At 49.6% G+C, this 14984-nt stretch overlaps 1 protein-coding gene across 2 annotated transcripts in view; it reads left to right on the forward strand.

Moving 5' to 3' along the window:
- Itpr2 (inositol 1,4,5-trisphosphate receptor, type 2) overlaps positions 1-14984 on the forward strand; it is a 153343-nt gene that overhangs the window by 84349 nt on the left and 54010 nt on the right. For both annotated transcript variants that reach the window (XM_013036243.1, XM_013036244.1), the window contains 6 exons: positions 2613-2738; positions 4876-5004; positions 5976-6096; positions 11388-11578; positions 13701-13843; positions 14676-14784. In XM_013036243.1, the coding sequence (XP_012891697.1) occupies positions 2613-2738; positions 4876-5004; positions 5976-6096; positions 11388-11578; positions 13701-13843; positions 14676-14784 (819 nt within the window). The remainder of the gene's footprint in view (positions 1-2612; positions 2739-4875; positions 5005-5975; positions 6097-11387; positions 11579-13700; positions 13844-14675; positions 14785-14984) is intronic.

Below are 14984 nucleotides of genomic sequence, written 5' to 3' on the forward strand. Positions count from 1 at the left end.
TGCCTGCGCCTGTGCCGTGCACACCCGCGAGGTGAGCCCGGCATCCGCAGCGCCTGCGTCCTGCGGCGTGTGCCTGCGCCTGCGCATCCAGGAGGTGAGCTGCGTGCCTGTGCCGGGCGCCTGCGCCTGCGCCGTGTGCATCTGGGAGGTTTGCCTGGGACCTGCCGCACCTGCGCCATACGCAGTTTGTCGTGCACCTGCGCCTGCGCCATACGCAGTGTGTCGTGCGCCTGCGCCTGCGGCCACACGTCGATTATCCATGTAACCTACACACATGTATATGTGAATGATGCGCGTGCACACGCATCTATACACGTGTGTGCCACGCGCATGTTTACACACAGACGTCACCTACGTACGTACTCACACCCGCGTGCAAGGCATGTGTGCGCGCTGCACCTGCGCGTATCCGTGCGCACACATGCACACCTGCCCACATAGATGCACGTGCACACACACGTGTGCAGAAATGACGCGCGCACGCCTACACTCAGATAATTACACACGTCTATAAACGCTGCTATGCATCTATTTACATACAGACAACATAAACCTTCACATGTACACTTATACATGTGTGTGCATACATACACATGCATGAATATAGACATGCATGCACGCACTGCACCTGTGTGTGTCCATGCACACACACACCTGTGCACATGCATGCACGTGCACACACATGCACACATGCACACACATGTATGTGTACACGTGTATACTTATGTGCACATACACATGTATACACAGATGTATTTGTATGCATGTACACACGAATGCATGCACACGCATGCATACTTGTATGCGTGCACACCTGCATATGTCTGATGTATCTGTATATATATAACGTATGGGTACAAATACACATGTGTTTGTGTATTTATGTGGTGGTGTTGACACTCAGGGCCTGGGCACCGTCCCTCACCATTTTTTGTTCAATGCTGGCACACTACCACTTGGGCCACAGCTTCACTTCTGGCTTTTTACTGGTTAATTGGAGATCAGTGTGTCATGAACTTTCCTGCCTGGGCTGGCTCCAAACTGTGATTTTCAGACTTCAGCTTCCTGAGCAGCTGGGATTACAGGAGTGAACCCCGGATGCCTGGCAACATTTGGATTTTATTAGTTAACAGATGTCTTAGCTCTCATACTTTCTCCCAAGACTGTAGTGTATTTCTGTTAATTTTTTGTGTTGTCCAAGCAAGAGCTGACACTAAATAAATAGGTTGCCGATGGAAAAAAAGAATGAGTCAGAAGCTCAGATCCGTGATGTCCTAATCTTGTGACTTGTTCAAGTAGATACTTTTCCAGTCTTCAGTTTCCATAATTTTATACTGAAATGTAACGTGTGCCTGGTAGGACTTTTGGGGGGTTCAAAATTATTTGTCATATAAGACATTTAAATTGCAGAGAGTCTTTGGTATATAGTAAACACTGAGCATAGATAGGTACATAGCAGATAGATGATAGATAGATGGACAGATAGATGGGTAATAGTCAGATAGACACCGATAGATGGACAAACAGACTGATAGATAATGATGGACGGATGGGTAGACAGATGGTTGATAGATGGACAGATGGACAGATAGATGAATGATAGATGGGCAGATGGACATATGATAAACAGATGGACAGATAGAAAGATGTATAATAGACAGATGGGTGGATGATGGATGGATTGGGATGATAGGCAGATAGATGGATGATAGATGGATAGATACATAAATGGATAGAAAGATAGATGGATGATAAATGGACAGATGGACAGAGAGATGGATGATAGATGGGTGATAGATGAACAGATAGATGGACACGGGCCCCCTCTTGATGATGGATCATGGTTGGATGGATGATGATGCCTAATGATAGATGGATAGATAAATGGATAGATATAAATGAATATAGATGGATAGATAGATGGATAGATAGATAGAAATATACAGAGAGCGATATGTAAACCTCTGAGCATGGTGATCGGAAGCGGACTGGCTCAGATGTCTCTCTACCCCATAGCCATTATGGACACAGGCCCCCTCTTGATGTTATTGTTAGTTTTTTCTTTTTTCGCATCAGTACTGGAGTTTGAACTCAGGTCTGAGCGCTGTCCTTCGCTTTTTTACTCAAGGCTGGCACTCTCCCGTGTGAGCCACAGTTCCACGTCCACCGTTAATGGTTGTTTTACAGCACACTCAGGCCCTGGGATCCCTGAGGTGTGAAATCTGATTCTCCATCCCTTAGGATTCTAACTTGGACTCCATGAACCCATTGACATGATTTCCATGACTTTTTGCTATTCATTTCTGTTTTTTACTTCTAGTGTTTCAAAGATAATAGGCTTGGTTTGAACCAAGTGCTCATTCTTATACCAACGCCTGGGCCTAAGGTTAAATCCATTGCTCGACTACAGTTCACTTGGTCTGAGGGAAATGGAAATGTTTTCCAAGTAGACAGCAAATAGACTCACAGGGGCTGGAGGCACGGGTCAGGCGGTAGGGTGGCAGCCCTGCGAAGTGGACATGAATGGGCCATAATGAAGCACCTTTTGTCATTGCCACTTGACAATGACCAGTCGAGAAAATGACGTCTCTTGTGAATTTGCATTCGCGCAGGTGAAGATCGCCTATGTGAATTTTGTGAATCACTGCTATGTGGACACAGAGGTGGAGATGAAGGAGATCTACACGAGTAACCACATCTGGAAACTCTTCGAGAGCTTCCTGGTGGACATGGCCCGGGTGAGGGCCGGCGCCGTGTTCAGTCACGGTATCCTGAAAGCGTTTTTGTTAAACAGGATCAGACATGGGGGTAAAAGTCTGCAAGGTGGCCCAGCACCTTTGGACCCCATCTGTTTCATTCCTCAAATTGCTCATGAGTTTTATAAGATGGTGAGATTTAATGAGTTAATAAAAACAAAATACCTAATGCAGTAGCTATCCCAGCAGATACCGATGACAGCAATAATGATAATAGCAATAGTTATTATCATTGTATGCTGGCACTGGGTCCTGAACTCAAGGCCTCAAGCTCTCCCTTTTGCTCTCCCTGGTGCTCTACCACTCGAGCCACGGCTCCACTTCTATCTTATTGGAGATAGAGTCTCAGGGACTTTCCTGCCTGGGCTGGCTTTGAACTTCAGTCCTCCGAGTTCACCCTCCTGAGTACCTAGAATTGTAGCTAGGATTCTGTCTACGAAGGGTTAGGAGAACAGCAGGAATTGGAAAGGAGGCCAAGCTGGTTCCCAATGGGGCGGTGGCGGAGGGTGTGAGAATCTGGGCGCCACAGGGAGGCCCAGCTACCGAAGGTACTGGATTTTATGTATTTACTTACCTAGTGCCTGTCCCAGGGCTTGAACTCAGAGTCTGAGCTTTTTTTTGCTCAAGGCCAGCTCTCTACCACTTGAGACACAGGGTCATGTCAGACTTTTTTCTGAGTGGTTCATTGGAGGTAAGAGTCTCAGAGACTTTCCTGCCCAGGCTGGCTTTGAACTGGGATCCTCCGATCTCAGCCTCCTGAGTAGCTGGGACGACAGGCGTGAGCCGCCCCAGGCAGGGCCCGTTTGATTGTTTCTCTTCACTCTCGTCTCCCACTAGTGCCTTCTAACCACAGCCTCACGCACAGGGCTAGCTGCCGGTTCCACAGGAGTACCTTCAGTGTCTGGCTCCTGAGGAGGCTTCTATGTGTCCACTGAAAGTTTATTAAGAACAATGTAAATTCCTCCCAGAGGTTCAGCCCAGTGAGCAGCATAAAACTGTCTCTCCATGCCCGCATTTTTCCAACTCTTTCTTTGTTGAAATGTCAAAAAAAATGGGGGGCGGGGAGGGAGGGTGTGTCCCTTCTTTCTGTGTGACAGTTAGAGGTGTTGGAGGTAAACCCAACACCGCATCAGAACTGCATATCGGGTCCCCTCTTCTTTCCTTTCTGTGTCTCTGCCCAGACCCTCCCTGAGCTTCCTCTAGATTGCCATCCCTCAAACCCACCGTGTGACTATGAAAGGGTCCCCTGGGCTTCCCTGCTTAGGGTGGCAAACTGCGTTCCAGAAGAATCTCTGAGAAGCATACGCAGACCTGGCACTGGCAGTTCGTGCCAGGGATGTCAGCTGTTCAGGAGCCTGAGAACTCAGTTCAAAGCCATCTGGATCAGACAAATCCAAGGGACTCTTTTATCTCCAATTAATCAGCAAAAGTTAGAAGCGGAAGTGTGGTTTAAATGGTAGAGAGCCAGCCTTGACTGGATAAACAAACGAGAGAAGGCTCTGAGTTCAAATCCCAGTGCTGGCACCAAGGAAGGAAGGGAAGAAGGAAAGAAAAGAAAGACGAGAAGGTCAGAGGAAGGAAGGGAGGGAGAAAGAAACAAATGAAAGAAAGAAAAGGAGGAGCTGGGAATGTGTCTCAGTGGTAGAGTGCTTGCCTGGCACACATGAAGCCCTGGGTTCGATTCCTCAGCACCACATACACAGAAAAAGCCGGGAGTGGCGCTGTGGCTCAAGTGGTAGAGCGCCAGCCTTGAGCAAAAGAAGCTCAGGGACAGCGCCCAGGCCCTGAGTTCGAGCCCAGGACTGGCAAAACAACTCTAAACCCCCCCTAAAAAAGAAAGGGGGAGAGAGGAAGGAAGGAAGGAAAGAAGGGAGGGAGGGAGGGAAGCAATTAAGACAAAGAAAATGAGAGGAAGAAAGAAAAAGGGAGAAAGAATTAGGACAAAGAAAGCAACAGAAGGAAGGGAGGGAGGGAGAAAGAATGAAAGAAAGAAATGGGTGGGTGGGAGGGAGGGGGAGGGGCGGCTGCCCACTGCTGCGGGTCCTGGGACCGCCATGGGAGGCCCCGGGGCTGAGCTCCGGTGGGAAGATCAGTGGACCAAGCATTCTTTTCCCTCCAGGTCTGCAACACCACCACAGACAGGAAGCACGCTGACGTCTTCCTGGAGAAGTGCGTCACCGAGTCGGTCATGAGCATCGTGAGCGGCTTCTTCAGCTCCCCGTTCTCCGACAACAGCACCAGCCTGCAGGTAGCCCGTCTGGCAGTGGGACATGACATTTCGGCGAGCACTGGGCTCAGAGTATGGCCTCTCCCTTTCCCTTTCATTGGCTGTCGGGCTGGGCTCAGGGCCTGGTGCTGTTCCTGAGCGTTTTCACTCAAGCCCAGCACTCGACTACGTTGAGCCGCAGCTCCATTTCTGGGTTTTTGGTCGTTCGTTGGAGTTAAGAGTCTCACAGACTTTCCTGCCTGGGTTGAGTTCGAACCACGATCCTCAGATCTCAGCCTCCTGACTAGCTGGGATTATAGGCGTGAGCCACCAGCCTTTAAATAAAGAAGAGGCCATCTTTAAAAGACAGTTAATTTTCCTCATTAGACAAAGGGAAACCTCTCATAGTTGTGTGCTGATCACCTGCAAGCGTTGAAATAGTAATAATTTCATTGGTAATTTCTCTTAAAAACATCAGCAACAAGCTGTGGATGACGATTGGTTTACGCCTGTAATCCTGAACACGCAGGAGGCTGAGATCTGAGGATCTGGGTTCCAAGCCAGCCCAGGAGAGGAAAGTTGATGAGACTCTTACCTCCAGTTATTCAACAAAAGGCTGGAAGTCCAAGTGTGGTTCAGGTAGCTGAGCGCCAGCCGTGAACGGAAAGGCTAGGTACAGTTCCCAGGCGCACACACAGCCAGTCACGCCGTTAGTTTTCTATCAGTACCTGGACTTGAACGCAAAGCCTGCTTCTTTTGCTCAAGACTAACAGGCTCCCTCCGGATCCATGTTTCTACTTCAAGCTTTTTGCTGGCTCATTGGAAGTAAGAGTCTCATGGACTTCTCTGTCCAGGCTGGCCTCAAACTGTGATCTTTAGACCTGCCCCTCCTGAGTGGCTGGAGTGGCAGGTGTGAGCTCCGGTGCCTGGCTGCGCTATGCTTTGCCTCCATGAGCCTTTCCGACCCCGTTGGGGCTTGGAGTCACTGTTTGCCGCTCTCCCCCTCTTCGCAGACACACCAGCCAGTTTTCATCCAGCTGCTGCAGTCTGCTTTCAGGATTTATAACTGCACCTGGCCCAGCCCAGCACAGAAAGCCCTGGTGGAGTCCTGCATCCGGACCCTGGCTGAAGTGGGTGAGTTGGTTAGATGGCACTGACCTTATACATTCTGGCTGACTGTGGCACCTAGACCTAAAATAGGGTGATTGTGGCGATGATGGTGATGATGATGATGGTGATGATGATGATGGTGGTGATGATGATGATGGTGGTGATGATGGTGATGGTGATGATGGTGATGATGATAGTGGTGATGATGATGGTGGTGATGATGATGGTGGTGGTGATGATGATGGTGATGATGATGGTGATGGTGATGATGATGATGGTGATGATGGTGATGATGGTGATGGTGATGATGGTGGTGGTGATGATGATGATGGTGGTGGTGATGATGGTGATGATGGTGATGGTGATGATGATGGTGGTGATGATGATGATGGTGGTGGTGATGATGGTGGTGATGGTGGTGATGATGATGATGGTGATGGTGATGATGGTGATGATGATGGTGACGATGATGATGGTGATGATGATGATGGTGGTGATGATGATGATGGTGATGATGATGATGGTGGTGATGGAACTTGAGTTTAAAGGGGGACTGGATGCAGGAAAGGAGGTTCAAATGTGAGGGAGAGGGCAGAAGGAAAGGATACTCAGGGAGAATGGTGATCGAAGACCGTGACCTGTGTAAATGTGTATATGAAGCCGGGCACTGGGGGCTCATGCCTGTCACCCAGCTGCTCAGGAGGCTGAGACCTGAGGATCACAGTTGGAAGCCAGCCCGGGCAGGAATGTCCCTGAGACTCTGATCTCCAGTGAACCAGCAGAAAGCTGGTGGCACGAGTAGAGGGCCAGCTTTCAGTGAACAAGCTGAGAGCCTGGAGCCCTGAGTTCAAGCCCCAGTATGGGCACACACACACAGTCACACATACACACACACAGAGTCACACACAGAGTCACACACACAGTCACACATACAGAGTCACACACATACAGAGTCACACACACAGTCACACAACAGAGTCACACACACAGAGTCACACACACACACACACACACACACAGTCACACACACACAGTCACACATACACACACACACAGAGTCACAGAGGCACACAGGTATACACGATAAGACATTGTGGTATCCTCCCACAAAGTAGTAGAGCGCTAGCTGGCCTTGAGCACAAAGCTCAAGCCCCGAGCTCAACCTCATGCCTGACCAAAAGCAATCCCGTAAGAGAAGCCGGCGCCGGGCCCTGCTCGCAGCCATGGCTGCTCGGGAGGCTGCTGCTGAGGATCGCAGCCGGAGGCAGCTCAGGCAGAACGGGCCGCGGCCGCCTTGCCTTTAATTAACCGGCAGCCAGAAGAGGCAGAGCCCCAGGCAGCCAGAAGAGGCAGAGCCCCAGGCTGGCGCGGAAGGCCCGGCCGCAGCCCAGGCCCTGGTCCAGGCCCGGGCCGGGCACCCAGTGAAGTGAGATTCCCACAGATTCGTGGGGTTTTCTGAAAGCTCTTCTTAGCTTCTGTTTTGCTGTTAGGATGAAGGTGGGGTGCAGAGGGCTGGCAGTTACCTAAGTCAGGGTGTGGGTCCGCTTCCCGCCCTCGCTTTCTTCCCGTTTGGTTCCCCCCGTCCCCCACCACAGGCTCCTTTTCCACACCATGTCCAGGGAGGCCCCGCCACATTTGTTGTGACTTGTGCGGGCGCAGCTGAAGCACAGTTAACTGTAAGGCCTGTGGGGTCGCCCAGACGTTGGTTTCCCAGTAGTGAGTCAAGTGTTGCCCTGCACCTTCTTCGTTGTTATTGTCAGTGCCGGGGCTTGAACTCAGGACCTGGGCGCTTGTCTCTTAGCTTTTTCATGCAGGGCTGCTGCTCCTTTTAGCTTTTTGCTGCTTCATTGAAAATAAGAGTCCTGTGCGCTTGGTTGCCCAGGCTGGCTGCGAAGCACGATCCTCAGCCCTCAGCCTCTGAGTAGCTGGGACTACGGGCGTGCGCACCAGGGCATGGCTTTTACAGTGAGTCTCTCGTAACCCTGTTCAATTTGAGGGTAAACGGCCCATTCCTAAATAGTAGCAAACGGGGAACATGCATTTCGTAGCGTTGCTGCTTTTCCATTTCAAAACGCCAGCACTTCAACAGAGTGTGTTCTCGACACAGAAAGCGTCCGACTGTGCCCACGGCGTCTCCCTTTCATGGGGCTCCCTGGCACCACAGAGCGGTCACCCCAGAGCTCACACTCCACCACGTTTTCTAGCTGGTTTCCACAGGGCTGCGTCTCCTCGCTCCCCGGCAGCATGGCTGACATTCTCCCGCCCCTCGGGCACCAGTCGCTGAACCCACGGCTTCAGCTAATTAGATACTCGCACACGATACGCAGTATTGGGTGGATCAAGAATTAGGGAGAGGTTCTGATGACATTTGAAATCCTCTGTCACATTCTGGAAGTGGCGCTGTGGCTCACGCGGTAGAGCACTGAACTCAGGGCCTGGGCGCTGTCCCTCAGCTCTTCAGCTCAAGGCTGGCGCTCTACCACTTTGAGCCACAGCGCCACTTCTGTTTTTTGGGTGGTTCCTTGGAGATCAGAGTCTCACAGACTTTTGTGCCAGGGCTGGCCTTGAACCCTGATCCTCAGATCTCAGCCTCCTGGGTCGCTGGGGTGGGCGTGGGCCACGGGTGCCTGGCTTCTGTTTCTTCTTTTCTTCTTGTATGCTTTTTGTTCTAGTATTCTCCTTGGCTTTCTCTTTGCAGATTACCAATTTCATCACTATCCCTTTTTTAAAAAAGTTTCAGCTGACTTTTGAAGTGCTTATTTGTGGAGTCATGTTTCAATTTCACGGTGTCTTTTTTGTAATTTTTCTAGTATTATTATTATTATTTGCTGGTCCTGGGGCTTGAAGTCAGGGTCTGGGCCCTGTCCTTGAGCCTTTTTGTGCTTAAGGCTTAGCACTCTACCACTTGAACCACAGCACCATTTCTGGCTTTTTCTGAGTAGTTTATTGAAGAGTCATAGACTTTCCTGCCTTGGCTAGTTTCGAACTGCCGCTTACTATTCTTTTGTGTCTCTGTGTGTGCTGGGCTTGAATTCAGGGCCTCATGCTCTTAATTTTTTTTTCTTTCACTCAAGGCTGGCGCTTTGCTGCTTGAGTTACACTTGTACTCGCTGGTGTATGCGTGTGCATGTGTGTGTGCGCATGTGTGTGTGCATGCGTGTGTGCACGCATGTGTGTGCGCGTGTGCATGTGTGTGCATGTGCGTGCGTGTGCGCATGTGTATGTGTGTGTGTGTGCATGTGTGTGTGCATGTGTGCACGTGCGTGCTTGGATGCAGCGGATACTCGGATTCTCTGAGGGAAATCACTCGAATCGTTCCAGGTTACTTTTTTTCTCTTCCGTGAGTCCAGTGTGCTTCACCCGGGTTGGGTTCTTTTTGGTAAACTCTCCTGTTATGATAACGGTGATGCACAGAGGCCACGGCCCCCTCAGTCAGGGGAGACATGCCCCCTCCCTCCCTGGAGAGTATAACTCCCGCCGCTCTCCTTGTGGTCCTCGGTCCTGCATTCGTGCTCAGGGCGTTCTGGGAAGGTGGGGTGCAGCGAGGGCTGATGTGTGTCCCCACTGCGATTTGGAGCTTTGGGGAGCTTTGCTCAGGGGCTGTAGTCTTCAGTGTTTTCCTCTCTCTCCCTCCTCCTGCTCTGGGTCAAGCTCTCTAGGGTTCTCCAAGCTCTCTTCTGCTTCTTGGTCAGGTGTGAACACCTTCATCTGGCATTTTCTACTCTTCTGAGGGGCTGTTTCTGTGTTTCCTTTGCACGATGCTGTGGTAGAATCTGCCGGCGGCTCTGCGGATGTGATGGAAGGAGGAGGGCCTGGCCTTGTGGAATTCCTTCCCCAGCTGCCCGGAGGCTGGGTGTAATGGGTGGGCTGGGGCCAGGAAGAGCTGGGCCCTTGGCTTTGCTGGACCAGTCATACCTGCATCCATCCATCCTCCCTCCCTCCCTCCCTCCCTCCCTCCCTTCTCCTCTCTCTCTCTTTTCCCTCCCTCTCTCTCTCTCTCTCTCTCTCTTTCATTCTTTCTTTTGTTGGTCATGGGGCTGGAACTCTGTGCCTGGGCGCTGTCCTTGAGTTTTTTCACTCTGCGTCACGGCTCTACTCCTGGTGTCCTGGTGCTTCATTAGAGAGCTGATGGACTCTCCTGCCTGGGCTGGTTTTGAACCTCAGGCCTCAGATCTCAGCCTCCTGAGTAGCTAGGATTGCAGGTGTGAGCCGCTGGTGCCTGGCCCTTTCTGTTTTCATTATGCCAAGCATTCTGATTTCCCAGTGTTACTGTAATAAAAATCTGTTCCAGTGTGAATTTCAGTGGATCTTATGAAGAGTCATACATGTTCTCTTCCAAGGCGCTGTCTTACACACTTCGATTTTTATTTTTTTTATGCCAGTCCTGGGTCTTGACCTCTGGGCCTGGGCGCTGTCCTTGAGCTTTTGTGCTCAAGGTTGATGCTCTACCACTTTGAGCCACAGCTCCACTTCTGGCTTTTTGGTGGTTAATTGAAGATAAACATCTAACAGATTTCTGATCTGGGCTGGCTTCGAACCGATCCTCAGATCTCAGCCTCCTGGGTAGCTAGGATTGCAGGCGTGAGCCACCAAGGCCTGGCTCCTACTTTAACTTTTACATTTGTATTCTTAGATCTCTTATCACAGGCCATTTGTGTGCACTCATGTGAACATGCACTCTGACTAAATTAATGAAGAGATTGGCAGATTTTACCATGACGTACCTGCCTGTTCTCCTACTTTGCCATTGAAAAAAATTTGCATGTTTATTGCCCAGTGTTTTTTGGCATCGATGCTGTATGACATGTTTGGAGAAATCAAATATGTTCTTGAATGTTTAATTCACCCATTTTCATTTATTTATCTAAAGAACAGAAAAACTTTGAGAATGAAAATGTTGGAAGCCAGGCTTCTGTGGCTCACCCCTGTCATCCAGCTACTCAGGAGGCTGAAATTTGAGGATCACTGTTCGAAGCCAGCCTGGACAGGAAAGTCCATGAGACTCTGATCTCCAGTTAACCAGCAAAATAGCAGAACGGAGCCATGGCTCAATTAGTAGAGTGCCAACCTCATACAGGCTCTGAGTTCAAGCCCCAGTACTGGTCCAAAATCAAAAGCCAAACCAAACAAACAAAAAAGCTCTGTTGGGTTAAGATGAAACAATTGAAGGGCAAAGCGTAATGATCTGATTGCCCCTTCCCCACACACTCCATTTCATTGAACCTATGTTTCTAGGACTGTTTGCGTTATATCTAAGAAGCTCTTCAGTAAAGTTGAAAGGGAAATGGGTCACCCTTTTTATTTCCTTCCTCCAGCCAAGAATCGTGGGATCGCCATCCCGGTGGATCTGGACAGCCAGGTGAACACGCTGTTCATGAAGAGCCACTCCAGCATGGTGCAGAGAGCGGCCATCGGCTGGCGGCTCTCAGCCCGCTCCGGGCCCCGGTTTAAGGAGGCTCTTGGAGGGCCTGCCTGGGATTACAGAAATATTATTGAAAAGCTGCAGGTACAGATAAGCGACGGAACTGTTCTCCCCTTACAACGTTTAAAATATGTGTCATGCAAATAAAAGACTCAGGCGTGGGCACTGAGACGCTCGCCTGTAATCCCAGCTGTTCAGGGGACTAAGATGTGAGGCTCAAGATGTAACCCACCTCGGCAGGAAAGTCCTTGAGACGCTTAACTCTAATTAACCAGCACAGAAACTGGAAACAGGTGTGTCTCAAGTGGTAGAGGGGCGAGGGAGGGAAGGCTAAGGGACAGAGCCCAGGCCCTAAGTTCAAGCCCCAGTAATGGCACAAAAATCCATCAATGCAAAAAAAAAAAGTTGAACAATAAATGATCATTTCTGCTGAGAAGGAGAGACAGTAGCACTACAGGTTAGCTCAGAAAGTTAGAGCCCCTCTGAGCTTCTGTAGCTAACATGAAGCAGATTCCCACTGAACAAGATCTTCTGTAGCTGGCAGTGAGTCGACTGTTGCTTAATGTGGTAGACTGTTAACTGTCTCTTCATATAATTTAAAAATGCAAAGGGAGGGGCTGGGAAGATGATTCAGTGGTAGATGCTTGCCTTGCATGCATGAGGCCCTGGGTTCGATTCCTCAGCACCACATAAGCAGAAAAAACCAGAAGTGGAAGTGTGGTTCAAGTGGTAGAGCGCCAACCTTCAGCAAACACGTTGAGGGACAGCGTCCAGGCTCTGTGCACCTGGATTGTCACAAGAAAAAAAATGAAAACCGAACGCCAATATTGTGTCTGAGTTGGTCAGTCCATCTTGATAAGCAAGAGCCCTAAAGCCAAGTGTCTCTTGGCTTTCTGTGTCAGGCTGGTCTTTGCAGTCACAGGAGGGCTGTCTCTGGGTCCTGTGGTCGACATGCCTTGAGGATGGTGGATGGTTCTGAATGAACCCCCTGCATCCTACACATTCCTACTCAGCAGACTCCACCTGCTGTCCCATTGGTCAGGAATATGGCCTGTAATCATTCAGTGACCAATCACAGCCCCCACCAGCCTTCAGCCGCCAACTTCTACCCCACGACTTGACTCAGAAACAATATTGGACGGCTTTGTGCCCGGGAGAGGGTGGAAGAGGCTGCAGAATGGTTGGGCCGGTAGATCCTGTGGGTGAGCGTGATCGGAATACCACAGCGGATCTACCTTACGGGATGAGTATGCGCCAGAGGATTTGTCCGTGGCGGATTTCCACTGGAGTGGATGGTTTGTTCGGTGTCAGTCATGAGAAATGAGCACATTGCCGTGTGAAATAGGGTTTCAGTGGTTCCCCGCATGCTTCTCCCGTTGATTCCCATGTGTCATGTGTCCATTATAATTCTTGAATTCTGCAGAGTGGTTTTAGTGAATTAAGCCTGGGCTGGCTTTTAACCATGGTCCTCAGATCTCAGCCTCCCGAGTAGCTAAGATGACAGGGTGAGCCACTGGTGCCCAGCTGTAAGACATTTTAAAATAGAAATCATATGGTTACCCTGGTTTCTATGTGATATCTATGATATATGACACATATGATATGAGACATACGTGACATATATGTTAACACACATATATGTGATATATATATGTATGTATTTTACATGAAATCAGACTACATTAAACAGTAGTATACATGACACTTAAAGCGTGTATTCATGAAATCAGGCTATGTTAAATAGCGTTACAGCCAGGTGCCCGTGACTCACGCCTGTCATCCTAGCTACTCAGGAGGCTGGGGTCTGAGGATCCTGGTCCATGGCCTTTGTGGGCAGGAAAACCTGTGAGACTCTGATCTCCAGTGACCTACCAGGAAACGGAAGTGACGATGCGGCTCAAGTGGTAGAGCACCAGCCTTGAGCAAAAGAGCTCAGGGACAGCGCCCCGGCCCTGAGTGCAAGCCCCACGGCTGACAAAACAAACAGAATGCAGTATCATATACAAAATCAGGCTGTGATAAACAGAATTATACATGAAATTAGGCCTGTTAAACAGTGCCATGCATGAAATCAGGCCATGGTAGGACCGGTTGATTCAGGATGCTGGGGAAGATCAAGATAAAGCCCCCCCTCTGGTCAGTCGGTGCGCTTCGGGCCGGCGGCTCTGGACCTTTCCCGTGCTCAGGTGTGATTTGTTTGTTGCAGGATGTGGTGGCCTCGCTGGAGCAGCAGCTCAGCCCCATGATGCAGGCCGAGTTCTCTGTGCTGGTAGACGTGCTGTACAGTCCCGAGCTGCTCTTTCCGGAGGGGAGTGATGCCCGGATCCGCTGCGGGGCCTTCATGTCCAAGTAAGCTGGCTGGGGCGCCGCGGCAGGGCCGCCTGGAGTCTTGCACAGATGCGCCTCCTGAGCAAGGCGGTGGTTTGAGACTCACTGCGGGTGCATGGATCCTGGTTCACTGAAGTGCAGTGTGCTGGCTGCTGGGTCGTGATTCCTTTCTAGATGCAAGGAAGAGATGGTTCCGCCCAGGCTCTGCTGGCTAACGCCTGTAATCCCAGCTATTCAAGAGGCTGAGATACAAGGATCTCATTTAGAAGCCATCCTGGGCAGAAAAGTCGATATCTTACCTCCAATGAACCAGCAAAAAGCTGGAAGCAAGGGGTGTGGTTCAAGTGGTAGAGCACCAGCCTCGAGTGAAATAGCCATGCTACAACATGAGGTCCTGAGTTCAAGTCACAGGACTTCTAGCTACTCAGGAGGCTGAGATCTGAGGATCATGGTTCGAAGCCATCCTAGGTAGTAAAGCCTATGAGACTCTTATCTCCAGTTAACTATCACAAAAGCCAGAAGTGGAGCTGTGACTCACGTAGTAGAGCACTAGCTTGAGCACAAAAGCTCAGGACCAGTCCTCAGGCCCAGAGTTCAAGCCTCAGGACCAGTATACACACACACACACACACACGCATGCGTGCACGCACACACACACACACACACTCCAAAATAATGAGTTGACTGTTTTAAGAAACGCTGAGATTTAAAATACAAAGGAAACTTTTGGAAACACATTATCGTGTGTATTTCTTCTTCAATATTGTCTCATATTTTTCTATAGTGTATATTTATATGTAGCTTGAAGAGAAATCAGAGGCCTTTTAAAAGATGAATGTTTTGCCTTCTGAAGGTTGATCAATCATACAAAGAAACTGATGGAGAAAGAAGAGAAACTGTGCATTAAAATTCTCCAGACTTTACGAGAAATGCTTGAGAAGAAAGACAGCTTCATGGAAGAGGTATCTGGTTATTTTAATGTTTTTAGTATTTGAAAACAATAACAGTTATTTGGAAATGGAATCAGATTTCAGATTGCTGTAAGTAGACACTACCGAAGGCTACTCATTGCTTGCTTACATGTATATTAATGGTGTGTACTGTTAGAATACTATTAGATGAATTAGATGGTGTGTGTGTGTGTGTGTGTGTGTGTGTGTGT

Source organism: Dipodomys ordii, unplaced genomic scaffold, assembly GCF_000151885.1.
Source record: "Dipodomys ordii isolate 6190 unplaced genomic scaffold, Dord_2.0 Scaffold266, whole genome shotgun sequence".
NCBI lineage: Eukaryota > Metazoa > Chordata > Mammalia > Rodentia > Heteromyidae > Dipodomys > Dipodomys ordii.